This window comes from Trachinotus anak, unplaced genomic scaffold (genome assembly GCF_046630095.1).
Source record: "Trachinotus anak isolate AG129_WGS33_773 ecotype Australia unplaced genomic scaffold, CSIRO_AGI_Tana_v1 ptg000008l, whole genome shotgun sequence".
Classification (NCBI taxonomy): domain Eukaryota; kingdom Metazoa; phylum Chordata; class Actinopteri; order Carangiformes; family Carangidae; genus Trachinotus; species Trachinotus anak.
The window spans coordinates 29040621-29068093 of NW_027273859.1; the positions used below are offsets into that span (position 1 = coordinate 29040621).

At 39.4% G+C, this 27473-nt stretch overlaps 3 protein-coding genes and 1 long non-coding RNA gene across 18 annotated transcripts; 3 read left to right on the forward strand and 1 right to left on the reverse strand.

The window, feature by feature from the left end:
* The first annotated feature begins 44 nt into the window (after positions 1 to 44).
* LOC139624708 (GTPase IMAP family member 8-like) lies at positions 45 to 15645 on the forward strand. 14 transcript variants are annotated; one of them, XM_071484036.1, is made up of 7 exons: positions 2110 to 2256; positions 2849 to 4530; positions 4624 to 4753; positions 6171 to 6244; positions 6864 to 6923; positions 7156 to 7722; positions 10413 to 15645. In XM_071484036.1, the coding sequence occupies exons 4-7, from the start codon at positions 6229 to 6231 to the stop codon at positions 13178 to 13180; spliced, it is 3411 nt and encodes a 1136-aa protein (XP_071340137.1). In that variant the 5' UTR covers positions 2110 to 2256; positions 2849 to 4530; positions 4624 to 4753; positions 6171 to 6228; the 3' UTR covers positions 13181 to 15645. The 14 variants fall into 14 exon arrangements, with proteins under 14 accessions (XP_071340129.1, XP_071340135.1, XP_071340136.1 ...); XM_071484026.1 differs by lacking the exon at positions 6171 to 6244 and having other exon boundaries at positions 2849 to 3856; positions 4404 to 4445; XM_071484030.1 differs by lacking the exon at positions 6171 to 6244 and having other exon boundaries at positions 2849 to 3485; positions 3779 to 3856; positions 4404 to 4753.
* LOC139624712 (uncharacterized) lies at positions 7575 to 10417 on the reverse strand. Its single transcript, XR_011691730.1, has 3 exons — positions 9486 to 10417; positions 7789 to 7999; positions 7575 to 7748 (listed from the first exon to the last, which is right to left on the reverse strand). It is a non-coding gene; the product is annotated as an uncharacterized lncRNA (long non-coding RNA).
* Positions 15646 to 15794: 149 nt separating the features above from the next.
* On the forward strand, positions 15795 to 23345 carry LOC139624709 (GTPase IMAP family member 8-like). Of its 2 annotated transcripts, XM_071484038.1 has the most exons (5): positions 15795 to 16528; positions 16731 to 16811; positions 17522 to 17584; positions 18155 to 18199; positions 18440 to 23345. In XM_071484038.1, exons 3-5 carry the CDS (start codon positions 17569 to 17571, stop codon positions 20554 to 20556), a joined length of 2178 nt encoding a protein of 725 aa, XP_071340139.1. In that variant the 5' UTR covers positions 15795 to 16528; positions 16731 to 16811; positions 17522 to 17568; the 3' UTR covers positions 20557 to 23345. The 2 variants fall into 2 exon arrangements, with proteins under 2 accessions (XP_071340139.1, XP_071340140.1); XM_071484039.1 differs by having other exon boundaries at positions 15795 to 16811.
* An 804-nt stretch (positions 23346 to 24149) lies between these two features.
* LOC139624774 (GTPase IMAP family member 2-like) lies at positions 24150 to 26685 on the forward strand. Its single transcript, XM_071484151.1, has 3 exons — positions 24150 to 24171; positions 25806 to 25862; positions 26117 to 26685. Exons 1-3 carry the CDS (start codon positions 24150 to 24152, stop codon positions 26683 to 26685), a joined length of 648 nt encoding a protein of 215 aa, XP_071340252.1.
* The last annotated feature ends 788 nt before the right edge of the window (positions 26686 to 27473 follow it).

Consider the following 27473-nt stretch of genomic DNA (forward strand, 5'->3'; position numbering starts at 1 on the left):
GGAGTGATTCAGAGAAAGAAGGAGGAAGTGAAGTTCCAAAGACGGAGGATGTTGAGCCTTCAGCAGTCCGTCAGTGATGGGTTAACAGACGCATGGTGGACGGAGGATGATGACGAAATAACGAAGATGCTCCTCATGCAGCCTCAGTCTTATCAACACTCACTCTACAGAAGGAAAGACATTATTAATACACTGTAAACCAACAGCATTAACACCAAACTAGTAAATATTAAATGAAGTATTAAATAAACCTGCTGGTTGCTGTACTAAAAGTCAGACAGAACCTGCCTCCGGGTACAGAGCGGTGTCGTCAGTCCTAACACATGAGCTCTGTGCTAAAGTGCTCAGGATCACGTTCCCTCTCGTTTGCATAAGTTTAGTTAAAACTGGGACGAGCTCTGCGTCTGAATGAGTTACACTGTACCACACAACTGGGTTCACATTGCAGTCCAGCGGGTGTCAACAGAACAGAAATTTGCATTGTCGTTTTATTTACAAAAGGGAAATTACATGCAAAACAAGATGGCCGCCCCTTCTGACGCAGGGACACACTGAGCAGGAATCACCTCATAAACCAGAAACTGAGATCGTCTGCTGCAAACTTTATCTGAGCTTGTTCATGTAGCCAGGGTTCAGTCTGTGGCACTTCCTGTTATGATGAGTGGTTTGGTCGGTGTGTTCAATAGATCAATACACTGTGTGCCCTTTCTAATTTAAAGAGTCAAGCAGAAAGAAGCTCCATTAGACTGTCACAGCTGCAATGATTAGCTGATTAATCTATTAGCCAAACGACAAAAAAATTAATGAGTAACTATTTTGGGGGAGGAAAAAAAATGTCTGGAGTAATTTTTCAAACTAAATACCAAGTGTTTGATGGCTGTAGCTTTTTAAAAAAGGTGAGAATTTGCTGCTTTTCCAAACATTACAATTAAATTAAATATTTTTTGGAGTGTTTGTCACCTCATTCATTTTCCATTGTTTTCAGGTTCCACTGAATCTGTGATTGCTGAGGCTTTGAATGATCAAGGTTTTTGTGAGAAAGTAAAACTGCACACAAGATATATTAGTTATATTCTAGTGTTTATGTGATGTAAAAGTTGGAAATAAACCACTTTATCAGTCTGCAACGCTGTCAGAAAAGTTTATACATTTACCTTTTAATGTGTGCTGCTGAAATGTTATGTGCACTATGAACTGAGACTCTGGATAATACAGTTACAGACATGCCAATCACAGACACATGTAATTCCATTGAGGTAAAGTACTTCACATGGATTAATTAGCTTTGATCGGTTGTGCTGTAAATATTTGTGAAAACTCAAATAAAGTCTGACAAGCAGCATCTTTGCTTCAGCTCTTCTAATGTCCTACAATAAGAACAGAATACATCTGCAAATTTCTAATTTGCTGTACAAAACCAGGACACCAGTGTCAGTGTTTTTTAGAGCGTCAGAATTATTCAGGGAAAAAAAAAAAAAAAAAAAAAAAAAGTAGAAGTAAATTAAATTTGCCTGATGAACATCACTGACAGAGCAGCTGAGCTACTGTCATTAACTGAACTGTCCTCGCACAGGCCACCAAACTCCATGCAAAATATATGGAAATTTACTAATTTTAATGTCATTAGAGTAAATACCTTGTGGAACCTGGTTTTAAAACAGAAAAAACAAAAAAACGTATTTTGGTCAAACTGCCTTTTATTCTAAGAACTAATGTTACAAGACACGGAGTAGAAACCCGTTGTAGTGTGCACCTGTACAATAAAATTGCCTTTTCATTAGCGCAGCGTCGCATTGTTGGCAATCATCTATGCCGAGTTTGACCTCAGACCCTCTTGATCCGAAAAACATCTAAAATAAACTGTTAACTATGTGCGTGTGTTCGCGCTTAAATAGGAAATGTAAAATTATGAGGTTTATGAATGAAGTTTGGTGCGCAGGCAGAAAACACCGGTCTTACCACTCAGAGTCACCGCTGATTGATCCTCCCTCTCCCTCCACCCTGCACCATCACCAGGTGGGATCCGCACTCAGACCCTCCCGGAGCCCAGGTGAGTCTTCACCTGCTCGTGTCTCTGGCCGTGCTTCGCGGTTGTGACTCGGTATTTGAATAGCTGGATGAAAACGAGGAAACGGGTTAGTCAAATCACCTGCTGGCCTCACACTTACCTGTCTGTGTTTGAGGGTGAACACACCTGAAGAAAGTGATGCTGATTGACAGGAAGAAGCAGGTGACCTCTCCAGAGCAGGGTCACCGGTATTTAGCCTGAACTCTTGTTGACATTTTCTCCTGTTTGTGAACTAATTTTTTTTTCGTTTGGTAAAATACTTTTGTGTGTAACAACGATTCTTAACTGTCAACCGAGCGCCTAAATGAAAATTACACATCCACAGTAAGCTAACTACCTTAGCACCAACTGCTAACTGCTAACTAGCTAACTGCTAACTACCTTAGCAGTTAGCTAGTTAGCAGTTAGCAGTTGGTGCTAACTAGCTAACTGCTAACTACCATAGCAGTTAGCTAGTTAGCACCAACTGCTAACTAGCTAACTGCTACTGCTATTACTGCCTAAAAACCCTAAGTTATCCATTTAAGGAATTCAGTCATAAATGACCATTTCTCTTTACTAATCAGATAATTTCATCGGCATGAACAGAGAGAAGTTAATCGTGACATGTAAACATGTGAATGAGTGGCTGGTTGTTAAATTTACCAAAGTGTCAGACAGAATGTAACTGCAGTGAACGTGGCCCTAGAGCCACATTTAGTAACTTTAAAAAAAAAAAGATCTTAAAATTAAGCTAACCTATTGTTTACTTTGGTGCATCTTTGTCCTGTATATTACCAGTCAGGTGCATCACCAGCTTTCCCAGCTCATCCAGAGGTAAAAGGGATTATACTCTTGAATCAAGACATTTTAAGAGGAAGAAATCCCAAAACTGGAGGTGAGTTGAGCCTGGACAGATGTTTTCAGTACTTCATGTTACACTGGGGCAGCAAGGCCTCAAACACTGCGCAGTCTTTCAGATTCACACCGCTCCGCCTTAAATGTTTGCTCAGATCCGATGTGCTACTTGACTTGCAGCTAGTTAGCTTCCCACATGCTCTACACTGTGCCTTGTTTTGTTTTCTAAAGTTTACTGTGGCCCGTCTGTCACACTGTTGTGCTGTTAGCCATGCATGCTAGCTCTAATCTTAAATGGACATACTGTTGCACTGAAGCTTGATGAAGTCACACAGACAGGTACTGACAGGTGGCCACAAACATCCTTTCAGATATATAACCCTTGTGTCTAAAAAAAAAATCTGGATTTTGTTATATTCAATTTGTCTATTTGTCTAATTTAAATCAATTAAATCGACAGCTGGTAGCATAATGTTATATGATCATGCTCCTGTCTGTAGAGTCACAGCTTAGGACTGATGGAGGTTGTGACGGAGGCTACCACCAACAATGAACAGCTGGACAGAGTGAACCTGATCAGGTCATAGACTCTAAAGTTATTTGGTAGCTTTTTACTGTTTGAAATTGAGTTTTAAAGAGAAGTTAGACCAAGTCCACCATTACCTGCATCTGTACAATGTGCCGTTGCTGTAGCACAGTGAAAAACATACCTGTCAAAATAGCTGGCAACAGGTCAGTACCATTGTAGAAGTCGCCGTGGAAACCTGTATAAATAATTGAAAACCAGTGCAGGAGGGTTTCTTCCATTCACGACAGAAAATGTTGGAAGAATTGAAAATGATGGAGCGGGGATGGTGCCAATTTGTCCCCCAGCCATCGGTCACCTGAGCCAGCTATGGAATTTTCAATCAATCATCGTCCAGTGAGACAAATTTTCAACAAAATAATACGGTAAGTACGAGTGTTTCCATATTTATTGTTTACATCGTGCCAATCCAGTAGTTTGATACGGTCTGAGTTCTCTGGTGTGCCCTCTAGAGGTATCCTCCACTAACTTAGTCAAGTATGTGAACAATTATGTGAAACGTTAATTTTGATATATTTACATTTACTTCTGTGTCACCTGCATGTCTTTCTTCATTTTTCAGTTCAACCAGGAACATTTTTAAAAATTATTTGGGATTATCAATCTTTTTTCTAACAATAAAGGAAAATGGCTTTTTTGAATTCTACAAATAATCAGTTTTCGTTTCTTTAAACCATTAATTTGTCAATATTTATTAACTACTTATCCTTTTTCCCTTCACTTTAATCAAGTAGTTTTATTTGCTGCCGCAATGTACAGGGACCCCAAGCCTGACTAGACTGTTTTAAGCCCACAGTGAATGAGTGGAAGGATGTTAGCTGGCTGCTTGTCCATGATTGGTCCAACAGTGAACTTTGTTGTTCAGTTAAACATTGACTCCAGTGTTTCATTGATGTCATATTAATGCCACAGGTGTGGTGTCCTGCCCACTCTGCAGAGTAAAGGTTGTGTCAGGTGAGTTAGTTAGTGCTGTGGGGACGTAGTACTTTCATTTGTGGGCACGGAGGAAGAATGAAGCAGTAACTACTGTATTTACAGGGTAAGTGAAAATAACTTAAATTTGAACAAATAACCTTAAAAACAAATAAAGCCTTATTCAAAATACTAATTGACTGATGATAATCTCTCTCAGGTGTGTGTCAGCTGTTCACCAGTGATCATCCACTGTTTGTAGCTAATGGACCTGAAAAGAGCTGGGCTCTGTTACTAGTACAACAGTATCACAGACGCACAGTCAAGGATAATGGCAAAAGTCTCCTCAGGTAAGCAAGAGTACCTCGTGTTGAACCAGGCAAAGAGGGAAGAATCACACACAGGCTGGAGGGGATCTGTGACTCTTTTAAACCTCTGTCTGAATGCTAAAATTCAATGAAGTGATTTTTTTTAATTTACACTTGGAAAAGTGTAAAGTTTAATTTTTTTTGATTTAGACAAAGTAATCCATTTATCAGTCTTAGACTAGCAGACTGGTCTCATTTAATTACAGTTATAAAGATAACAACAGTAATAAAAACAGCTCTAGCTGTAAGGTCAGGCAACAAATGAGACTCAACATAGTAGTCAAGAAGAAAGTTAATGGTTAATAAAGATGTACAAAGATGAAGTACACTGCTGATGAAAAATTTTCAAAGGTTTATCAAAGAGAACAAAAGCTGATGCTAATATATACAGTATATCTCTCTTGTCTGTGTTCTTGTTGCCATGAAAAATAATTGTAAGACAAAACTTAACATGTATGCGTGTTTTTATACTGTAAACATATAGAGATATATGAGAGAGAGATTAAATACATACACAATCTATTTTAAGTAATAACCCACTCATCATTGTGTTGTTCTTATTCATAATGAAACCATCATTCAAATATTCAGTGTAGATTGTAAAAAGTATGGGAACCCCTCAGCTAAGCTGACTGGAGTCAGGACAAATGAAACCTGGAGTCCAGGTTGGAGGTGTGTGTTGAAGCTGCTTTGGACTTCAAAATAAAATATCTTCAACAATCTGAAACTAGTCCAATGGCAGTTGACTTGGTACTGCTAAAGATAAATTGGACCTTTTTCTGTTCTGACACCTCCATAGTTAAGGTTTATTTAGGTTTAGGTGACTTGATTGAGGAAATTGAGTAAAAATGTATTAATAAATCTTATTGAATTCCAGGTTAAAAGAAACTAACATTGACAACAAAGGCTGTGGTTCAACAGTCAAAGTTGGACACTGTATGCGCAGCGATCCTTTGTCTTTTAAGTGTGCAACTGATGGGTGGTCAGGTTTGAAAGAGATACAGTCATGGTTGTACAGAGAGACATTTCAAGTTGTTAAGTTTAATTGGGCAAAATTGACTGTTAAACACGTCCATATAGAATAAATCTAATGTTGGTTTTTGTTTCAGTTTAATTCCCTCAAACATTTGAAAAAATATATTTTCTGGCAAAGAAAGTAGATCACCTTAAATTACAAAGCTCCCAGGCCTCCGAACTGTAAAAACAACTCACATGTCAGAAATAAAAATAAAAAAAATGACACAAACATGATGAACAGAACAGGAGAACAGCATTAAAATTACATGAAATTACATGAGATATTACAATAATTTGACTGCAACTGTTTCTTTCATTTCAGGTTAGCATATTTTAATTGTGAAAAATTAAAGTGAATATAAAGTTTAATCTGTTTTCTCAGTCAGGAGCAGTTCCTCCAGATGAACTACTTTCTTGTGGGTTTTCATTAGAATTGCAGTATGGCAGCGGCAGCTGGTGAGTCCATTGATAGTTTTGTCACTGCTTCATACTGATAACACCACCCACACCTGCTTGTAGAATATATGAGGTTCTTTTTAAGATCTGATTTTCCCGGATAACTTGCTGAGTAAAACCTGCAATCTCCATAAATGAAGTGCAAGAATTGATGTAAAAAGTCTGCTTTTATTCTGCCAAGTTATTCAGATAAATCAGTATCTCTGCTTCTTGAAGCAGCTCATGGATATAGTGAAAAAGCACATAGTCAGCCATATTTAAGTGAAAATATTAGTGTTTGGAACATACTGTGTATCCAGATAGAGAATGGAAAAGCCTCCACATGTGAGTATTAAAATAAAAGATGGATTTCTGTTTTTTGTTGGGTTATCTCTTTAGTCCTGTCTTGGTGACGCCTTTCACAAGTAACATTTGTAAGAGACATTTGTAATTTTCTGATAAATTAACATTTACATCCACTCTAAATCAGTGATATCCAATACAGTATCATTTAAAACATGTCAGGTAAATAAGTTTTAGCTCAGTTTAAGTTAGCTGTCTGTTCACATGTCCAGTTGAGCAAATAAGAAATAAATGAAGAAAGTCAAGAATTACTTTGTGTTTTTCTTTATTCTTACAGTCACAGATGATATACTACCCTGGAAACGCAGAAGCAGCTATGAATTCCTGCCACCTTACAGTACGTTTTATAATACATAGCAGTGTTTAATATGTAGAGGGTGCAAAAACTGTAATAATTAAATAACAAATTCCTCAAATTATGAATCATAACTATAAAAAAACGTTCTAATATCTGTAAACAAATGTCACATCTAATTTAAAGATATACAAAACTAATTAGCTCCTATCAGATGGATTTGTTGCTCCTTGGAATGACTTTTAGAGTTTTCACTTAACTGTTTTCTCTTCAGTGTCTGAGCTGAGGGTTGTTCTGCTGGGGAACAGCTGGTCTGAGAGGAGTTCAGTGGGGAACTTCATACTGAGAGAGAACGTGTTCAATACCGAGGAAGAACCAGACTGTTGTCAGAGAGTCAGAAGACAGTTGAACGAGAAAGAAATAGTCCTCATCAACACCCCAGATCTGCTTCATTACAACATCTCTGAACACAAACTGACAGAACATGTAGAGAACTGTGTGAGTCTCTCTGATCCTGGACCTCATGTGTTCCTGCTGGTTCTACAGCCTGAAGACTTCACTGAGGAACAGAGACTGAGGCTCTGCAGAGTCCTGAAAATATTCAATGATCAATCATTTGATCATTCGCTGGTTCTAATCCCAACACCCAGAAAGACGATTTTAGGTTCAGTGGACATTTATGTACGCCGTGCCCCCTTACACTACATGATCAGAAGATGTGGATTTAAGTCATTGAGACTAAAATACCTTGAAATTTCTGAGTTGCTAAAAAACTTGAATCAAATTGTTGAGAAGAACAATGGAAAGTATGTGAGCTGTGGTCACCCAAGCAAGAAACAAGGTAAAGTAGCTCTTTCTCTTTTTTTCCTGCACTTACTAACAGTCCAACGGTACAGTCCAACGGTACAGTTGGACTGTTAGTAAGTGCAGGAAAATTTTTTGATGATGGGAACTTTGATGTAAATGAGTGATACATACTGTTACTATAGCTGCAAGTAATGGTATTAACAGTGCATTCAGAAAGTATTCAGACCCCTTCAATCTACTCTCAATACCTCATAATGTGGAAACAGAATTTATTAAAAAGGAGAAATTGAATTATCACATTGACATAGTATCTCAAAGGAGGTTTCTAGGTGTCTAGGAAGACATTTCATCTCTCATCCAAGAGGCTTCGTCAGTAAATGTAAATGTGAATGTAAATGTAAAATGTCTTTCTCGCACCTGACCAGGCTGGGACTGGTCCAACTATCTGGTGTGGCGACCCAGGTATTTTTAACCTCTGGGAGGGGCTTTCACAAGGCTGATGATGGTTCCCTTTGTGCTCCATGTGCCAACGACAGTCGTTAGAGTGACTGTCTTGGTGGAGAGTTGGTTTCGACTTCGTTAGAGCCCTATTGTGTTATAACAACAGTCGTTGGCGTCACAAGCCACTTGTGCACAGTTGTTTTTCTTAGAGGTTAAATTGTTGAATCTCCTGGGAAGGGATGAAAGGGCAGCATTGTAAATTGGAGATAGGTGGTGTCTGAGGCCTCCTCCCCTGTTGAGGGATGGTTTCTCTACTTTCACATAGATGGCTTCTTTCACTCCTCTTTCGAACCACCTGTCCTCCCTGTCCAGGATGTGAACCTTGCTGTCCTCAAAGGAGTGGGCTTTCTCCTTAAGATGTAAGTGGACAGCAGAGTCCAAGCCTGAGGAGTTAGCTCTCCTGTGTTGGGCCATGCGTTTATGCAGTGGTTGTTTTGTTTCTCCAATGTAGAGGTCTTTGCATTCCTCATTGCATTGGACTGCATACACCAGGTTGCTTTTTCGGGTGTGTGGTGTTCTGTCCTTGGGGTGTATCAGTCTCTGTCCGAGTGTGTTGCTGGGTTTGAAATACACAGAGATACAGTGTTTGTTGAAGATCCTCCTGAGTTTTTCTGATATCCCAGACACATATGGGATGACTATGTTGTTTATCTTGTTTGGTTTTTCTTTCTCAACAATTTTGCTACTTTTCTTTCTGGAAGCAGAAGCAGTTTTCACAAAGGTCTAGTTTGGGTAACCACAAGTTGTGAGGGCGCCTCTCAGGTGCTTGTGTTCTACCCTTTGGGCCTGTGAGCTGGTGGGTACGTTATCAGCTCTGTGTTGCAGGGTTCTGATAAGACCAAGCTTGTGTTCCAGGGGGTGGTGTGAGTCGAAAAGTAGATATTGGTCTGTATGTGTGGGTTTTCTGTATACCCCAATGTGGAGGCTCCTGTCCTTTTTCATATGGACGTCACAATCTAAGAAGGGCAGACTATTGTCCTTGACATCCTCTCTGGTCAACTTGATGTTTTTGTCCACTGAGTTAATGTGTTCAGTAAAAGCTTGCACCTCTTTGGTTTTGATTTTGAAAACCCCTCCCAGAGGTTAAAAATACCTGGGTCTCCACACCAGATAGTTGGACCAGTCCCAGCCTGGTCAGGTGCGAGAAAGAACTGATGAAGCCTATTGGATGAGAAGTGAAACGTCTTCCTAGACAAATAACCAAGTCCAGTTGCTTTCGATTTAAAACTTCCTTTGAGATACTATGACCTTGACAAATGAGAATATTCACAGGCCCACATTGACATAGCTTATGACACTTGAATTTCTTTTGTTCATCTTTGAGATGTTTCTAATACTTGATTGGAGTCCACCTTTGGAAAATTAAATAGATTGGACATGATTTGGAAAGGCACTCGCCTGTCTATATTAAGGACTCACAGCTGCAGATCAGAGCAAGGAAGGAACTGCCTGCAGAGCTCATAGACAGGATTGTGTCAAGGCACAGATCTGGGGAAAGATACAAAAACATTTCTGCTGTTTTGAAGGTTCTCAAGACCACAGTGGCCTCCATCAATCTTAAACAACCAGGACTCTTCCTAGTGCTGGCCGCCCAGACTAACTGAGCAACAGTTAGTCAGAAGGGCCTTGGTAAGAGGTAGCCAAGAACCTGACGGTCACTCCAGAATATACATTGTCAGCTGTGAGACCTTATACAGGCAGGTGTGTGTCCAGTCAGCTGAATTTACCATAGCTGGACTCCAATCAAGGTCTAGAAACATCTCAAAGCTGATCAAGAGAGATGTGGGGAACCTGAGCTAAATTTAAGTGTCATGGCAAAGCATCTGAACACTTATGTCCATGTGATATTCCAGTTTCTCTTTTTTAAAAAAAAATTATTTTGCCACTTACTCATTATAGGGGATTAACTGTAGATTGATGAGGGGGAAAAACATTTTTCTATTATTATTTTAGCATAAGGTTGCAACACAACAATGTGAAAAAAGTGAAGGTGTCTGAATACATTCTGGGAACAAGATTTTGTGGAACATGCTGAGCATATGAATCATGGAGGGAAGTAATGAAGGAGCGAGATACAACTTTTTGAGAACCACTTTTCCTGACTTCAGGGAGTGTTGTCTGTCTATGGGGTTTCTGGAAACGTTCCTGTGCTGGAAACAGACTTACAATGACTGTGAACATTTGAGAGTAATTTTCTGCATTTCTGTTTTTCTTGCTTTACAGGATGTGGACTCAGGATTGTGCTGTTTGGAAAGAGTGAACACAAAAAGAATACACTTAGTAATTTTATCGTGAACAAAAAAGGCTTTGAGTTTGGAAGGTTCTCTCTACCCAGGCAGCATGAGGTTGCCCAAGGAGAGTGGAGAGGAAAATCAGTAACTGTAGTTAATACTTCAGATATCTTCAGACTGTCTGTGGAAGCAGTGAGAGAAGAGGTGAAGAGGTGTGTGAGTCTTTGTTCTCCTGGACCAAATGTTCTGCTGCTGTTAGTGAAGCCTTCTGATTTCACTGAGGAGAACAGAAAAACACTGAAATTCATCCTGAGTTTGTTTGGTGAAGATGCTTTTAAGCACTCAATGGTCATTGTGACACACAATGAGGAGGGAGAGTGTTACTCGGTGAAAAAACTCATCCAAGACTGCAAAGAAAGGCAGCACAGAATCAACCTTGACAAAAGGGATCCTTCAAAAACTGACTTCCAAGAGTTTATGCAAAAAATGGAAAATATAGTGAGTGAGAACAGGGGACGATATCTACAGTTAATGGAAGAGGCTGATCTCGCAACAGTGTCTAGCAATTACAAACCTTCTCTGAACCTGGTTCTGTGTGGGAGGAGAGGAGCAGAGAAGATGTCAGCTGCTGAGGTCATTTTAGGTCAGACAGAGCTTCGTTCAGTCTCCAACTCCTCAGAGTGTGTTAAACATCAGGGAGAGGTGTGTGGACGTCGGGTTTCCCTGGTGGAGCTTCCTGCCTTGTGTGGAAAACCTCAGGAGGAAGTGATGGAGGAATCGTTCAGGTGTATCTCCCTCTGTGATCCTGAGGGCGTCCATGCCTTCATCCTGGTCCTACCTGTGGGTCCCCTCACTGATGAAGACAAGGGAGAGTTAAAGACCATCCAGAACACATTCAGCTTTGAAGTCAATGACTTCACCATGATTCTGTTCACTGTGGCGTCAGATCCTACAGCTCCAGCTGTTGTTAACTTTGTAGAAAAGAACAGAGACATCCAGGATCTGCTTCAGAGCTGTGGAGGAAGATCTGTTGTTCTCAACATCAAGGACAAGCAGCAGATCCCTGAGGTGTTGGACGCTGTTGAAAAGATGAGTCTTGAAGGATCCAGATGCTTCACAAACAACATGTTCACCAAGGCTCAGATAGAGAAAGTTTTAAAACTCAAAGCTGAACTTCAGTATGAGAAACACAGCAGTGGATCTGCAGGTTGCAATGAAAGTCAGAGCACCGACTGTCTCAGGATGGTGCTGATTGGGAAGACTGGCAGTGGGAAGAGTGCAACAGCAAATACAATTTTTGACAAAAAAACGTTTGATTCCAGAGCCAGCCAGAAGTCTTTGACCAGGGTTTGCCAGAAAGAAACAGGAGTGATTGATGGACGGTCTGTTGTTGTGGTGGACACCCCAGGCTTGTTTGACACGACTCTTTCTGTTTATGAAGTTCAACAGGAACTTGTGAAATGTATCAGCATGTTGTCTCCTGGACCTCATGTCTTCCTACTGGTGCTGCAGATTGGTCGATTCACAGAAGAGGAAAAAGTGGCTGTGAAAATGATCAAGAAGATTTTTGGCAAGAAGTCAGGAGACTTCATTATTGTGACATTCACCAGAGGAGATGATCTGGAAGACAGATCAATAGAAAGTTACATAGAAGAAGACTGTGCTGATTTTGTAAAACATCTGATAACTGACTGTGGAGGGAGATACCATGTCTTCAACAACAAAGATAAGACAAACCGCACACAAGTCAGTGAACTGCTTACTAAAATTGAATCCATGGTGAAGGAAAATGGCGGTAGCTGCTACACTACTGAGATGTTCCAAGAGGCAGAGGCAGCGATAAAAATGGAAGTGGAGAGGATACTGAAGGAGAAGGAAGAAGAGATAAAGAGAGTGAGGGGGGAACTTGAAAAGAAACACGATGAAGAAATGCAAAAAGTTATAAGAGAAATGGAAGAACAGATATCTGAAATTGAATCACAGAGACAACTGAGTGAAAGTCAACTCAAGGAGAAGGAGGAATGCATTGAAAGGGAGTGTAGGGAAAGAGAGAAAGACCGGGAAATTAGAGAAGAGGAAGACAGAAACAGGAAACAACTGGAAGAAATTCAACGGCAACAGTGGGAAGAAAAACTTGAAAATTTGGAGAAGCAAATTTCAGAATCAGAGTCAAAGGAAGAGCTGATCAGAGAGCTGGAGAACAATAGAGAAGAACTGAGAAAAGAGAGAGAAGCCTGGGAGAAGGAAAGAAGTGAGTGGTGGGAAAAACGGTACCAAGAAAATATACAGAGACGAAAGCAGGAAAAAATGAGAATTCAAAGGCTCAAAGACGACTATAAACAGGATTTAGAGAAATATCAAAGAAAAATAAAAGAAGATTGTGTCAGAATAGAAAAAGAGGAAAAAAAGAGGAAAGCGTTGGAGAAATATTACATGAATAAACTGGAGGAAATGAGAGAGAGCTATGAGGAGGAGGCCAGAAATCAAGCTGAAGAGCTCAATGAATTCAAAGAGAAATACACCAAGGACTTTGAAGCGCTGATAGAAAAGTATGATGAGGAGCTAATAGATCTGAAGAAAACATATGAGATATTAATGCGAGAGAAAGAGGAACACAAACATGAGTATGCTCATCTGCACAACCTCTCCAGACACAAAGAAGAAAGTCTACAAGAAGAATTGAAGGAACTGCAGAAACGGCATGCAGAAGAAATGAACTACTTAAAAAAGAAATACAAAAGCAAGTGCGTCATTGCCTGATCATGCTACACAATGTCTTTAACAGTAAAATTACTTGGGTCAGATGAATTTGCCAATATTATAACCAGAACCAAGCACAAAGTAACAGATGAAATGATATTGAAGTACTGACTGCAACAGCCATATGATTGGCCCAGAGTATCAGGCCAGAATTAAAACACTGAATGAAAAGGTTGATTCAAAGTGAAAACAACTTGAAGCAGCTACAGTGATTGTTTGATCAAAACTGTTTGTGTATTAACAAAACTTGTGTTCTTTCAACCAATGCATGCTGAGAACAAGTACATCTTGAAGATGAATAACAAATTTGTCTGTCTTACCTTGTGTGAATATTTTACTATTTTCCATCATCAACTGTTTTTTGTACAGTTTGTGACTTTGATGCTCGGAAACTAACACATCTGAAGCTCAGACTGATTTTGAAACTTTACTATGAGTATTGTTATACCTTTTTCCAGTTTAGGTTGTGTACATAGAGAAATCATTGCTACGATTAAAATTAAGGCACAAAAATGAAAACCTGCTTTTTACAGTAAAACCAAAGAAGATTTTCTCATAGACTCATTATTTCTTTATTTTCTTATCATGTTTGATTTATAGCCAGGAGACTGATCATTTGAGTATTTTATGATTTCTGGATTAATAGTGTTTAATAGACATCACAGATCCTGTGTTTATGTTTTGTGTATAAAACAGTTAAAGATACATTTTACTATAACTTTTGTAAGTGAAATACTATTCCAGCTGTTTTGTGCACAGCTGGACAAATCTGTAAACTCTTTATATTACATTAATTGAAACACACAGTTGAGGTTGATGGCTGAAAGGAACCTCATAGTAATGTGAATGAAGTGAAGTAAGTAAAGTTAATTTGACACTCTTATTACCTGTTTTTATAACCTTGGGTATACTGTAAAGTATTTTGATATGTTTTGTGTTTCTTCTTATCAAATGTGTTATTGTGTGTTTGTGCATGTCTGGGAAGTCAAGGAAAATTTACTTGTGTAGACCATTATCATACACGTAAGTCATTCAATGTGCTGGTCTACTTATGTCTGCATATATGAGTACAATGTTGTGTTTTATTGTTCCCCTACCTGCCCTGTGACTGCAGATGGAAATGAGCTTGTAGCTAAATCTGGTTCAAACCATCTGTCCTCTTTTTTTGAAAATAATGTATTTTGTGCATGATTCCTGATACACATAAACTTATTTTACATTACTCACTTATTGTTTTTTTTTTTAAATATCAAGATAAGTCTTTAGTGACACACTTTGGCAACTGTAAGAACAAGATGTTACTATTGATCAAACTGTCAGTGTGACACTTTAAACAGAGTCAACAAGCTGCTCCTGATCTGTCACAATATCACCAGAATAAAACTGTAAAAATACAGAACAGAGTAAAAAGGCTGTTATTTATTTTTTAATCTCTTTAATCTGTTTCTATGTCTTAACAAACATCGTAGTCATGACTGAAGTTTCAAACAAAATCAATCAAAAGAAGAAAGAAGAAATATTTCCCTGACCAGTAAACACTCAGACTCCTTGATATTTTCAACAATACAAGTTGAACCAACAGCTGAGAAATGTACAAAACATGTAAGTTACATACATACCTGTGTTTTAGAACAGATTATCCTCACACGTATTAACAGTTGTTGGTAGATCTAATCACGCCTGTATTTCCTCATGGAAAAGTAATGGGAACACCTCATGAAAACCCTCTGGGAAGTAAAACCCTCCAAAGTTATGTGCAGCAAGTCTTTAGATTAGAATGCTGAATGAACCTCCTGTGGCAGACTAAAAAAACACATTTCTCTCTCTTCAAATATCGGGTGAGGGAAAAAAATCATTGTGTTCTGCACATATTTGTGTGGGATTTTAAACACATTTACAATTCAGTATCTTGTCAGTGCTCTGGTGGACAAATTATCTAATACTATATAGTCACATGCAGCCTTTTGTCTCTTTTGTCAGGTCGAACCTAGAGCTATGTTTTTTTAACTTCACCTTGAAGGCTTTCCCTTCATCTACTGTTTAGAGTCTAAACAACGGTTTTGTCTAAACTGTATGGCAAATTTATGAATGTAAATGTAATGGTGACACTGTCACTAAATTATCCCCAAACATATATTTGAAATTAATCCTTTGCATTTTCTTGTTCATTTCAGCATATACTGTAAGTACATATGTATAATATTAGTCCTGGCAGACTTATGTTGATTTATTGCCGGTGTTTTGTTCCAATATACATATAACAACCTGGACAGGGGCACCACTAGGGATTTTGGGCCCTGTGAAAATATTTCACCCTGGACCTCACCACCACACGCCACGCCATCCTTGAAAATATAACACAGTGTAGATATACATTTAATATCATGTATATTGGCCTAGTGCAATTCACCATTTGATGCAAGACTGATACCCTGAATGCATAAGTACAATTTTTTCCAATTTAAATGTAATTTTAATGGTAAAACTTAATGGTAAAATTATCTCTATGTTAATTTTATCATCATAACCCAAATTTGAGTAACTACAATTTTGTTGACTTAGATTGACTGAAAGCTTTACAAAAAACAAACAGCACTGAATCCTGCAGAAATTACCTGCACATGTACATCACCACCACTAGATGTCAGTAAATGATATTTCATTTTGCATCAACCCCATGGAGACATGCAGTACAGCACCTTGGCCATGTGACTTGAAGGTATTATTTTAACATTGGCTTCAATACAGGCTGAGTCACTCCATGCTTCCACTGTCCAGCATCCACTAGAGACCATAATGATCAATAACTGCAAAAATTATTACAGTGTTTGAATTCTTACAATTTAAAAGGATTTAATCATTTCCTTCATTTCATAAAAATCCCACGAACCCCCTGCAGTTATACCAACTGACATGTCATTCAACACATCTTCTCACCTCCTCCTTCAGCTGGGAGCAGGGTTGGTTGATTGGTAGAGGTATGGGGATGAGGAGGCATTACTGCAGAGTATGGAGCTGCATCTTTTGGGCCTGGCACCAGACGGCGGCAGAGATAAATGATGTAGTATGTCTAAATCTAACAGTTGATTCAGGTACAGATAAAAAAGCGTGGGCATGCTTTTTAGGGGGAGCCATTTTGAAAGGAGAGTTTTTTAGTGGGAACCATTTTGAAAGGAGGGTGTACGTCTCAGGATCAAAGTCCAACTTATTCTGTCCAGTCAGGCTCCTTGCTTTGTCCTGACACACCTTTCGTCTGTTGGCTGCTCAGATCTCAGTGAATCAGTTATCAGTGTGGACTGTACTTTCCTTCATGAGCTCGAAGGTGAACTGACGCAGTAACAAATCCAGGTGAGTGGTCTCTACCTAAGTACGATACAAGATTCCTACACTGTACTATATTTTTCAGTTCTGTTAAGATAACTAATTGTTTGTGCGTTGACTTAATTATAAAACTTTACATAATAAAGTAAATATTATTAAAGTATTTGATTTCTAAAGTGGTACATACAGGACTTACAGTGCTGATTTTTATTTTGTGTGACAACTTCAGGTCAGATGGACCAGAGACACAGATGATAACTCTCAGTAACTCCAATGACTGAAAATAATCTGCTGCAAAAGGCACTGGCCTGTAAGTCATAATAACAGCAACAAGTTCAGGCAGGTATATTCAGGTGTTACAGGATATAAATGATAACACTTTAATAGTAATATTTTTAATGATATTTTTTTGTTTGTTTTTGTCGAAAGTGCAAAGATTTACTTAAATCATTATTGTAGAAATATGGTTTTAAAATGGTGATTGTGCCATAGTCTTCGTGTTGTGGAGATATGAGTCATTCATGCCTCTATCAGTTTATTGCCCAGTATATAAACCGCACCTTTATTCCATAGTACAAAGTCAAAGATAAAGGTGTATAAAGAAATAACAAAACACTTATATAAGTACTGTTGCACCATGTAACTGTTCCTGTACGTTTTATAGTAATTTTCTAGTTTATGTAAATTTAAACTTCCTCCCCTAGCCAATTCAGTTTTTAAAAATGTTGAAATATTATATTTATATAGAGTTTGAAAAACTGTGGTCTTCTTCCCTAAGTGCAGTCCAGGTGAGGTGCCAGGTGAACAAGGCACAGAGCCTCTTATTGTTACATAGCAATCACCAGGATGGTGGTTCTAGTGGGAATGAGTTTTTTAGCTTTTGTCAACTCTTTAACTGTAGTATTGTTCATAACGCCCAGCTGCCAAACAATAAGCAAACCTGATATGCAGGTTAAATAACACGTACAACAGAATCATAGTGTAATAAATAACACTAACCTCAGTGATCTCTGCATACAGAGCAATCCAGGTGATTCTCTCTCGAGGGTTTCCAGCAGAGTGACATTATGGCTGCAGCATTAGGTGAGTCCAGTCAGATGTTATATCGTACACATGCACCAACTGTAAATGTGTTTCTAATTATTATACTATACTTTAGTCTATGTCATCATTTCCAAAGGTCTCTGTTTTTGCCCGTCGAGACTACAACGCAACCCCAGAGTTCACTAAAATGGGACCAGCAGCATTTGCAGCTATTTAGAGGCTCAAAAACTCTGAAGTAGTGTGGACGGGAGATGAAAACTTAGCAAAAGAGATGCTTTTAAAATGAAAACATAGTAGTGTGGACGTAGCCATAGTTTATAAGAATAGCACAGTTGCAGAGAAGAGGGATTTCTGCTTGGTGGTTGAACCTGTAATGCTTGGCCTTTATGATTAATGTTCAACTTTAATTTACTTTCTGCTATAATACAGTTTCTTCAACAGGACATGTTGGAGAGTAACAGTATACATGTAACAGTTAATTATTTACAATACAAGATATGAGTAACTGTATTTAGTTACAGTTTAATTAGGTGATCCTTAGCAGGTGTATTGCAGAATGCAAGGGAATGAATAAACAAACACATTTTTATATTTCTGTGTTCTTTACAGATTACCTGAAGCGTGAAGGCAGCTTTGACGTCCTGCCACCTTTCAGTAAGTCACACTGTGCTGAGTTGGAAATATTCTGGTGTTTAATAACTGACACTGTTTAATAGACAAATGGAACAAAAATATTACCTGTAGAGAAATACACTTGCAAGTTTACTAATTGCTGACAGATTTTTTTCAAATCTACCTTTAAACCGCTGTGATTCTCTCCTTGATTGATCACTTCAACTACTTATACTAGATGAAGTTTGCACATTTTGTATGATTCAGTGTTTTTCTCTTCAGTGTCTGAGCTGAGGGTTGTTCTGCTGGGGAACAGCTGGTCTAAGAGGAGTTTAGTGGGGAACTTCATACTGGGAGAGAACGTGTTCAACACTGAGGAAGAACCAGACTGTTGTCAGAGAGTCAATGGACAGTTGAAGGAGAAACACATAGTCCTCATCAACACCCCAGATCTGCTTCATTACAACATCTCTGAACACAAACTGACAGAACATGTAGAGAACTGTGTGAGTCTCTCTGATCCTAGAGCTCATGTGTTCCTGCTGGTTCTACAGCCTGAAGACTTCACTGAGGAACAGAGACTGAGGCTCTGCAGAGTCCTGAACATATTCAGTGATCGATCATTTGATCATTCACTGGTTCTGATATCAACACCCAGAGAGGAGAGTTTGGGTTTCATAGAGAAATATAGGCAACATCCACCATTAAAAGACATGATCAGAGAATGTAGATACAGATATTTATGGCAGAAGAACCTTGAACTTTCAGAGCTTTTAACACGCTTGGGTCAAACTGCAAAGGAAAACAGTGGAGAACATCTGAGCTGTGATGTGTCTGGGGATGAGGATGCAGGTTTAACCATGACACCAAAGTCTGAACAGATGAAACCAGCTTTAAACCTGGTTCTGTGTGGGAGGAGAGGAGCAGTGAAGACTTCAGCAGCTGAGGTCATTTTAGGTCAGACAGAGCTTCGTTCAGTCTCCAACTCCTCAGAGTGTGTTAAACATCAGGGAGAGGTGTGTGGACGTTGGGTTTCCCTGGTGGAGCTTCCTGCCTTGTATAGAAAACCTCAGGAGGAAGTGATGAAGGAATCACTCAGGTGTATCTCCCTCTGTGATCCTGAGGGCGTCCATGCCTTCATCCTGGTCCTACCTGTGGGTCCCCTCACTGATGAAGACAAGGGAGAGTTAGAGACCATCCAGAACACATTCAGCTCTGAAGTCAATGACTTCACCATGATTCTGTTCACTGTGGAGTCAGATCCTACAGCTCCAGCTGTTGTTGAGTTTGTAGAAAAGAACAGAGACATCCAGGAGCTGCTTCAGAGCTGTGGAGGAAGATCTGTTGTTCTCAACATCAAGGACAAGCAGCAGATCCCTGAACTGTTGGACGCTGTGGAAAAAATGAGAGTTGAAGGATCCAGATGCTTCACAAAGGACATGTTCACCATGGCTCAGATAGAGAAGGCTGTAGAGCAGCAGAACGCTAACATAAAACTCAAAGCTGAACTTGAGGATGTGAGGAGTCAGTTGGGAGGTGATGATGACAGTCAGAGCAGAGAGCCTCTCAGGTTGGTGCTGATTGGGAAGACTGGCAGTGGGAAGGGTTCAACAGCAAACACCATTTTGGGCAAAAAGCGTTTCAAACCCAGAGTCGCCCCAAAACCACCAAATAAGTCTTGTGAGAAAGCAACTGGACAGATTGATGGACGACCTGTTGTTCTGGTCAACACCCCCGGCTTGTTTGATACAAGTCTCTCTGATGATCATATTAAACAGGAGCTTCAGAAATGCATCAGCTTGTTAGTTCCTGGACCTCATGTGTTCCTACTGGTTTTGCAGATCGGGAACATCACACCACAGGAAAAAGACTCTGTGGAACTGATCAAGAGGGTTTTTGGCCAAAGGTCAGGAGACTTCACCATCATTATATTCACCAGAGGAGAAGACCTGGACGGTCAGTCGTTTGAGAGTTATATCAAAGGTTGTGATGACTTTGTCAAACAACTAATAAATGACTGTGGAGGAAGATATCAGCTCTTTAATAACAAAGATGAAACAAGTCGCACACAAGTCCGTGAGCTGCTGACCAAGATCGAGACCATGGTGAAGGAAAATGGAGACAGCTGCTACACTGCTGACATGTTCCAGTTGGCAAAGGAAGCAATTCAAAAGGAAGTGGAGCTGATTATGAAACAGGAACAGATACAGAACATCATCAAGAGAAAAGATGAAGAAATGCAAGAGATGAAAAGAAGATTAGAAGCACAAATATCTGAAATGGAAGAGAGAAACAAACAACACGGAGAACCAAAAGTGGAGGAAGAAATGAAAAAACTGAGGAACGAACTGGACGACATGAAGCGTAAGCAAGATGAAAAACGATGCCACATCCAATGACTGGAAGACAGAACATTTACAAGAAGTTCTTGTACTTGCTCTGTCAGTGCTGAATGTGGCTTTCTGCTGTTCTACCTTCCTGCCTGAGGCTGGAGCTGTTCACCCTGTTCTGTATGTTTCTCTTAAAACTGTTGAGTTGCAGATGGCTGCAGGTGACTGGACTGGAGAATACTTACAAATGTCACCTGCAGACGCTGGCTGCACTGTTTCTTGGCTCTCCTACCAAACAGTGTGATTTCCATTTTAGTGTCATTACATTGATCACATCATTGATTGTACATAATGTGATGATCTTGAAATACAGCAGTTCTGCTGACAAACCTTTTTTGTTAACCCGTCTTTTCTCCGGTTTATGTTAAGAATGTAGATAAGAAGTCTGTAATTTCTTGTTTTCTCTTTGTTGGTGATGGTGAAGTTAGTTCCTAATATATAACATATAACATCTACTTGAACTCAGTCATTCAGCCTGATGCTCCTCCTCCTCCACTGTGTTCCTCTGATGAATGTGGTCTGTCATCACCATCCTGCACACAGACAGTCTCAGTCCAGACTCTTCTGGTCTGTGGTTCCCTGATGGTGGAACCAGGTCCTGAAGTCTCTCAGAGCAGGGGCGTCCCTCTCTCTCTTCAGAGAGCTCCTCCTCTCCTCCCCCTCTGACACCCTAACCTGTCTAACCAGCTCTGACTCTGCACTTACAGTTCACTTCTTCACCTGATCTTCTTCACTTATTGAATAGATGTAGAACTTAGTCCTTACACCAAGGTCTCTACTGACCTGCAGCTTCAGTGATGAACCTCACTTGTGAATCACTTTGGATAAAAGTGTCTGTCAGATGAGTAAATGTAAATATCATTGTTTTATTTGTTGTTTTTGTAGTGTTTTCCCCGATGACTGTTCTGTTCTGTCCTGATTGATGAATAAATCTGTTTTTTTCTGACTGAAATCTGCTGGTCATCCTTGGCAGGTGACAAAAGATGGGGAGTCACCAGAACATATGTGCATAGATTTTAAATGAACTGCCAGATAAAGGTTAGAGACAATTTTCCAGAGAGTGGTGTAGCAAACAGCAGCAGACTGATGGACTTGATGATGAATGGACCAACTCGTCAAAACTCTTATTCTTCTGAATCTGAACGGTCCCCAAAAGGGATAATAATCAATATCTATCTCTCCCAAAGGCAGAGAAGAGTAAGACATGACACAAGCTGGCACCAAGGCCTGTACTCAGTCCACACAACAGTCCTCAGTGAATTTAACCAAGTGCAACGTGGTTATAAGTAACCTGACAACTTTCATTTTATGTATTGTCTGAGTTCAAACTGCACATCTGTCCCAGTTAAAGAATTAAAAACTGTATTTACTTATTATTTACTACTTAAAACTGATGTTTTTTCTCATTCTAAAGACTATTTTTTTTCACACCCTTTTTATATTTTTAAAGTGAGATTTGTCCCCATAGTTTCTGGATTAAAAGACCTTAAACTACAACTTGCCCAGTTCGAGTCCAGCCGGGGGACATTTTGCTGCAGGCCTTTCTCTCACTTCCTGTCATCTCTCCACCCCGATAAAGGCAACTTTGAATATTACGACACATGCCATCTGAGTGTTCAAGTCATGTTGGAAAAAAGCTGTCAGTCGAGTGTCAAGTGTTAAAAACGAGAGAAAAAACAGAAATGGATGATAACACATTTCATTCAGCCAATCACTGTCCAGAAAGAACAACCAATGGATTAAACCTTTTTTTTTCTTATTGCCTTGAGCAGTTTGACTTGTTAGACATGATGATATAATAATATAATGATATAATATATGCACAGTGTTTAAATAAAAGGATCAACTTAAAGAAAATGAAGAGAAGTTCAGCCTTTGGTTTCAGTGGCAGCTCAGCACAACCAAAGTTGTTAACATTCAGTCCAAAGATGAATTGATTATGTTTTACTGACTTAAACCAGATATTAAATGTCTCAAAGCTTTCCAAGAAAAACAACAGGAGAGCGACAACAATAAGGCTCTTGTGGGTGATTTAGTCACCAGTTAACATCTCCTTTCCACTGTTTTTATTTGTGTTGTTTGTGAATCTCAACTGTTAAAGCAGCTACACACGTTTCATCTGTCATTTTATCAGTATGCATCAGCTTCAGGAGGAGTTACTGTCTCTTTTGACAGCAGCAGTGACTGAACTGCTGTCTGAAGGAAAAGACTCAGTTATCATGTCGGTCCAAACACAGGAAAAGTGTCAGTGAAGATCACAGCAGGTCCTCACCAACACTGCCTGAAATACCCTCGACTAGACGTTAACACCATGAATTATAGTCTCTGAGATGACCACTGAGCTGAGTCTTATTTCATGAGTTTTCTTAATCACAATCACCAAATTTCTGTCAATGGTTAAGTGAGAGATCCACTAAGACCCACTGAGACCCACTGCTCCTGTCCTGTGTATTTATACTGTTTGTCCAGCAGGTGAAGCTCTAACATCAAGTGGTGAGGTGAAGTTAATCAGACCTTTTCATGAGAGGGGTTGGGGGTCGCTGGAGCATTTCACGATCCCGTCTGTCATTTGAAACATTGACAGTGGGTCAGGATGAATTTAATATTTCATAATGATATGGTTATAAGTGTTTTGGGAATACTATTATTTTACTTTTTTTCTTTCTTTTTTTGTATTTACTTAAATCAGTGTGTTCAAACTGTAACTTCAGGCGCGTTCTTTACTGTGTCAGATGTAAAGTTGTGTAATTGTAAACAACAGATTAGAAAAGAGAAACTACTAAAAGAATCATCCTAAATATGTTCTTTCATTTGATAATTCTATCACAGTAATATCGACACTGTGTAACATATGACGCTAGTGTACAACAGACTAGTGGGACAGGAAGTAGCCTGCTCTTCAGAACTTGCTTGAGAAAAGTAGGTGTTTAAGATTTCTTCACCATCAAAGTCTCGTTCCCTGAAGTTCTCAGGACATCCAATGTTACAGAGCATGGAGGACATGTTAACAGCTTATTCGGCATAGTGTCCTTGGCTAAAAGAAATAACAGCATCTTTATATAGCCCTATTTACACATATACATTTCATATGTGACGCTTAAATCAGCAAGCGCTGTAACGCCTCAGGCTTCTCAAGATTTCCTTAACCTTCATAATCTTATATTCATCATAGAGGGATAGTCAGTGATAATTATTTTAAACATTAATTCTTGTTTGAACGCAGTGTGCTTCCGTAGTAACTCTTTCTGCTTCCTCTGCTCTCCGCCATTATGGTTTTACTTTCACTTTCACTGGCTGGTGTCACAGCAAACGAGAAGAGTCGGGAACCGAAACTCAGCAGGTGAGGGAACTAGATCAAGAAAAAGATAAAAAAATATATATGTATATATTGATAGTTGATAATACAAATATTAAAAATATTGAATGGAAAAAAAACATCATTCCAGTGTAGGTTCACTGTGTTACACGTTACTGATGAAGCTCAGTGTGTGTCCATCAGTCCGAGTCATACCTGCAGGAACACCTGCTCATGCATGTCCAGGGTAACCTTAGTTTCTGTTTTATTCTTTGTCCCTGTAGCTTCCAGGTCACTGACCAGCATCATGGGGGCTCAGGCATCATCTCGTAAGTTCATCCTGTACCTTTCTCCAGTGAATGAACCTTTTTTATCGTGGGGGCTTTTTTCAGTCATGAAAATAACTGATAATAATCGTGTCTGTAGTTTGTCAGTTAGTTGACGTAGGTGTATCTGAAACTGGCTCCATTTAATAACTGGTCAGTGAAAAACAACCGGTGCATTTCTTCCATCTTTTAAAACACCATGTGCAAAGAACCACTACATGAACTACATGGGACAGATCATAGTGAAGAGAGGAGCAAGGCAGTGCTCTGCTCTAAACTTTACAATTAACTGTATGAACAGGAATTTTATTTATATTATACACCCAGAGTAAAGAACCAAGACTTCAAAACAGTAAAAACCAACAAGCAAATTAATCATGAAAAGAAAAACCAATCAATTTGTTGAAACAGGCTGAATCATAAAGATAATATTCAGAAAGTTCCGGTTGGTCTTCAGTCAGACGCGCAGTAATTATAGATGGTACCACGTAAACTACAGTGCATGTTAGTAAAAGTAATTACAAACAGGTAGGTGTTTAGTTTGGACGTCTATCCCCAGTCAGGTCTTCTGGGAATTTGCTCAACATTTGCGCAGCATTCAGGCTAAAGACAGCTGCACTCTACTTAGTTTGGACTCTCAGACCAGCCAGTCATCCAGATCCAGGTCTGCAGGGTTCGTACTGGGTCAGCAGACCTGATAAGCATCAACGACCCAAACTGTTCAGTGATTTATGGACAAACATTTTTGATTCTCTAAGACACTGGAAACCAGTGTGACACCAGTGAGCTCCTCCTACACCCACATTTCTGCGTCCACGACTTCCGCAGTTGCAGCCCCTCTGGTTTAAAAACTGCAGACCGTCTTTTACCGAGGCTGTCCGTCTTCTGTCTCTGACTCTGTCCTGTGTGTGACTCGCTCACTGACTCGAGCAGCATCACATGACCGGTCACATGAAGACTGGAAAACCTGACTGCAGTTCAGACAAAACACTTCGTCAACATGTAATGTAAATGTAAAATATACATCTCAACAATTCATAGACTGTAGGTCCGGGTGCAGATAGGACAACATATGGGTCTAAACCCAGACCACGATCCGCCTGCTACTGACCTCGGCCAACAGCGAACTTTAATTAATATGTAAGGGTTGTTACAGAATACAGGTGAAGAAATGAATTAATATCTACATTGTCTGTTTAGCTCCAGGTAAGTTCAACTAAACTGATTTAGAAATATTCTCATCTATTTTAACATCTAGAATCACAGTGTTCTGTAGGTGGCAGGTACAAACTCGCATTTTATTTCAGTGAAATATTTGTCAGTTCAGTTTTGAAGTTCCATGCTGATAATGGATTCACTTTAGTCCACCTTAAAAAGCAGTGACGACCTTTCTGGTTGGTTCCAATATGATTTGTGTTTTTTAATTTTAATTCATTGGTTTCATTTAAGTTTTTCAAATCAGTTGAGTAATTAACTTTGTGAGATTTCCCTGTCAGGGTGGATCTAAGTGACTGCTCATCTGTCCAGGTGTAACTCTGAAACCAGCCCACTTGAAGCTAGAATAGGTTTCAGCCCTTCATCACTTTGAACAGACTTATTTACACGTGAATTAATGAACGTCGATGTTTTCTCAACAGCAACACCTCCACTACCTTTGGGGCGCAGCAGCAGTAATGAGTTCCTGCCACCAAACAGTGAGTTAACCTGAACTGAATTAGAAATATTCTTGTCTGAATTAACATCTGAAATTACAGTGTTTTCTAGGCAGAAGGCACAAACTCACATTTTATTTCATTGGACATATTTGCAAACTCACTGGTGAAATTTGACGATGGATGGATGATAGATTCTCGTACTTCTGACTTCTGACTTCCTTACTGGTTGTTAATCCAACATGGATTAATTTTACATGTAGTTGTGTTTTATAATTCAGTGTTTTTCTCTTCAGTGTCTGAGCTGAGGGTTGTTCTGCTGGGGAACAGCTGGTCTGAGAGGAGTTCAGTGGGGAACTTCATACTGAGAAAGACTGAGCTCAGCACCGAGGAAGAACCAGACTGTTGTCAGAGAGTCAGAGGACAGTGGAAGGAGAAAGAGATAGTCCTCATCAACACCCCAGATCTGCTTCATCCCAACATCTCTGAACACAAACTGACAGAACATGTAGAGAACTGTGTGAGACTCTCTGATCCTGGACCTCATGTGTTCCTGCTGGTTCTACAGCCTGAAGACTTCACTGAGGAACGGAAGCTGAGGCTCCGCAGAGTCCTGAACATATTCAGTGATCAATCATTTGATCATTCACTGGTTCTGATATCAACATCCAGAGAGGAGCAGTACAGGCAGCATCTACCATTAAAAGACGTGATCAGAGAATGTAGCTACAGATTCTTGTGGTGGAAGGATCTTGAGCCTCAAGAGCTGTTGACACGCTTGGGTCAAATTGTAAAAGAGAACAATGGAGAACATCTGAACCTACGTTACTTAAACTTAAGTGAAAGATTAACAGAGAAAGTGTGACCTGTTGAAATGGATGACGTCAGCCTCCTGCAACAGACTAATGGTCTGTCACTGCCGCTCTTCCATGATTAGTATCAGCATGATTCATGCACTAAAGTGAGGAAGGTTTGTATTAGATAACTGTGGGTTAAAAGCCTCAGATGTTTTCAGGATGTGTGGATTTGAATGTTTGTATAGGAGCAGAACATAAACTACATCTTTTATGTTCCAAGTGATGTTTCTTTATGTTTATTATTGTATTTTACTACTCCACTTACTGCATGCATTCAGTCACCTGGTACCATGATTACATTACCTGCCTAAATACCTACCTAGTGTTACCACTATTACCACGACTGGAACACCATTATACTAATAAGTGTTTATGTAAATTGACATATCCTGTTTGATGTGGATCATACATACGACTGAAAGTTTTGTATTTTCCCTTTAATTTTAGAACAACATACAGGCCAACACACTACTGCTTTTTTGTGTCCACTGCATGAAAAATAAAGATTTTTGATTTCATCTGAATTGTCACTATGGTTATTGTTTGTGATTCTTCATATATCACAGCAGCATTTTTCTATTTCTTTCCATTTCAGCCAGTTTCCTATTAATTCATTCTCTGTTGCCACTTGCTTGACACAAGCAAATATTAAACATTCAAACAAAATAAAATGTAATGAAATTAAAAAGACAAGCAAAGCCCACACTGCAGTTTCAATGATATTTATGTTTCTTGTTGATTAGAGAGCTGAGCCGCAGTTACAGTCCTCTTGTCTATCACAGGAAAGTTATTGATC